This window comes from Myotis daubentonii, chromosome 7 (assembly GCF_963259705.1).
Source record: "Myotis daubentonii chromosome 7, mMyoDau2.1, whole genome shotgun sequence".
Classification (NCBI taxonomy): Eukaryota; Metazoa; Chordata; class Mammalia; order Chiroptera; family Vespertilionidae; genus Myotis; species Myotis daubentonii.
This window is the reverse complement of record NC_081846.1, coordinates 47,665,576-47,668,106: the sequence shown is the minus strand read 5'-3', so window position 1 is coordinate 47,668,106 and position 2,531 is coordinate 47,665,576. Positions and strand designations below refer to the sequence as shown.

Here is a 2,531-nt window from a genome sequence, read left to right as displayed (position 1 = left end):
TCAGATTTTGCTAAAGTCTCTCAAGCCGAGGCTGGTGTCAATATGCCCCAAACCTATCAATAAAAGGCCCAAGACCTGGCACCAACACCAGCCTGCCTTGCTTCACAGCTGGACCTCACCTAGGCACTTCCAAACCCAATACAAATAGGAAGAATCTGCAGATCTCTCTGTAGCTCCTGCTTGGTGGCCTCAGGCAGTGGTTGACTTTGCACCTCCCTGGAGACCCAAGAGCCAGTGGACAGCTTCAGACCATACCAGATTACAATTCTACACATCCACAAGCAACACATGCAAAGGGAAGACTCAATGAGCACCAAAGCCCTACTGAAGCGAAATCCTGCTCCATAGGGGTGTTTCCTGCACAGCAGCTTTCCCACAGTAGTCATAGCAGGTCCCCACAGCCAATTGGCCTGGAGGTTAATTCCTCCAGTGACACTGACAGCAATCAAGTCTCAACTACAACAAGACTGTCCTCACAGCCCACAAAGGGGTGCACCTAGAGTTCACAGCTCAGTTGACTGGGGAGGCTGAGCCATTGGGACCTATAGGACACCTACTACATAAGGCCACTCTACCAACTCCAGGAGACATAGCAGCTACCCAATACATAGAAACAAACACAGGGAAGCAACCAAAATATGGAGACAAAGAAACATGTCACAAGTGAAAGAAATGGAAGAAAGCAAACTACTGGATACAGCGTTCAAAACATAGTTATAAAGTTACTCAACTATCTTCATGAGACCTTCAAGAACTTAGTGAAACTTTTAAAGATCTTAGTGAGAATGCCAAAGTCATGGAAAAGGACTAGTTAGAAATAAAGCATACACTAACTGAAATAAAGAATAATATACAGGGATTCAACAGGAGACTAGGGGAAATATGAGGAAGCAAAAATCAGAAGAGAAAAAAGAAAATAGAATCCAAAAATATGACGATAGTATAAGGAGCCTCTGGGACAACTTCAAGTGTACCAACATTTGAATTATGGGGGTGCCAGAAGGAGAAGAGAAAAAGCAAGATATTGAAAACCTATTTGAAGAAATAATGACAGAAAACTTCCCCTACCTGGTGAAAGAAATACACTTACCAGTCTAGGAAGCACAGAGAGTCCCAAAACAAGAGGAACCCAAAGAGGCCCATACCAAGACACATCATAATTAAAATGCCAAGGGCTAAAGACAAAGAATCTTTTCTTTCTTTCTTTTTTTTTTTTTATAAAGAACTCCCACCTTTTTTTTTTTTTTTTTTAAATTGGTCAGCGTTGGTAGAAGTTTGTTACAAAACTGGGCCTGTGGAATGTGAGGGGGCGGGTCCGCTCTGTCAGACATCTGCACGAGGGCTGGTGCAGCACAGAGCCCTGTGTAGGGCTGTCTTCACCCCTCAGAGAGGGCAACAGGCCCAAACACAGTCACTCAAGAGGAAGTCGTCCCTGGGGCCTTAATCCTTGGCAATGGCGAAGGGCTTTTCCACCTCGATCTTGCCACAGTCTGCAGTAATCACATCCTTCAGGGGCTTGTCCCGATCATCCGTCTTGGTGCTCTCCACATTCCGTACTACTTCCATGCTCTCTAGAACTTTGCCGAACACTACATGCTTGCCATCCAGCCCGGCTGTCTTGACTATTGTGATAAAGAATTGGGAGCCGTTGGTGTCTTTGTCAGCATTGGCCATGCTCACCCAGCTGGGCCCATAGTGTTTCAGCTTGAAGTTCCCATTGGGGAAGCGTTCACCGTAGATGCTCTTACCTCCAGTGCCATCTCCCCAAGTGAAGTCTCCACCCTGGATCATGAAGTCCTTGATCACACGATGGAATTTGCTGTCTTTGTAGCCAAATCGTTTCTCTCCCATAGCTAAGGCCACAAAATTATCCACTGTTTTTGGAACAGTCTTTCCAAAGAGACCTATGACCACCCGGCCTATGTCTTCATCTCCAATCCTCAGGTCAAAGTACACCTTGACGGTGACTTTGGGCCCCTTCTTCTTCTCATCGGCCATGGAAAGTCCCAGCAACAGAAGGAAGATGACAGAGCCCATGATCAAGGTAGCAATGAAGAGAAGCTTTATGTTCCACTCCAAGAGGCGTAACATCCACAGGGAGAAGGGAGCACAGCCCGGGCAGCCAAGAAAGACAAAGAATCTTAAAAGCAGCAAGAGAAAAGCAATTAGTTACCTACAGGGGAATACCCATACGACTGTCAGCTGATTTCTCAACAGAAACTATGCAGGCCAGAAGGGAGTGGCAAGAAATATTCAAAGTGATGAATAGTAAGGACCTACAACCAAGATTACTGTACCCAGCAAAGCTATCATTTAGAATTAAAGGTCAGATAAAGTGTTTCAAAGATAAGAAAAAGCTAAAGGAGTTCATTACCAGCAAACCAGTATTATAAAAAAAAATGTTGAAGGGTATTCTTTAAGAAGAGGAAGAGGAAGAAGAAAAAGATTTAAAAAACGAACAATAAAATGGCAATAAATAACATATCTATCAACAATTGAATATAAAAATCAAAATAAGAAATCTAAAGAAC

At 44.0% G+C, this 2,531-nt stretch overlaps 1 protein-coding gene across 1 annotated transcript; it reads right to left on the bottom strand.

Annotated features, from left to right (window-relative positions):
- Positions 1-1,247: 1,247 nt before the first annotated feature.
- LOC132238548 (peptidyl-prolyl cis-trans isomerase B-like) lies at positions 1,248-2,091 on the bottom strand. Its single transcript, XM_059704149.1, has one exon. It carries the CDS (start codon positions 2,089-2,091, stop codon positions 1,441-1,443), a length of 651 nt encoding a protein of 216 aa, XP_059560132.1. The 3' UTR covers positions 1,248-1,440.
- Positions 2,092-2,531: the final 440 nt, after the last annotated feature.

Excerpts from the sequence above, each read along its gene's own strand:
- LOC132238548 (XM_059704149.1), bottom strand. The coding sequence starts at position 2,091 with ATGTTACGCCTCTTGGAGTGGAACATAAAGCTTCTCTTCATTGCTACC.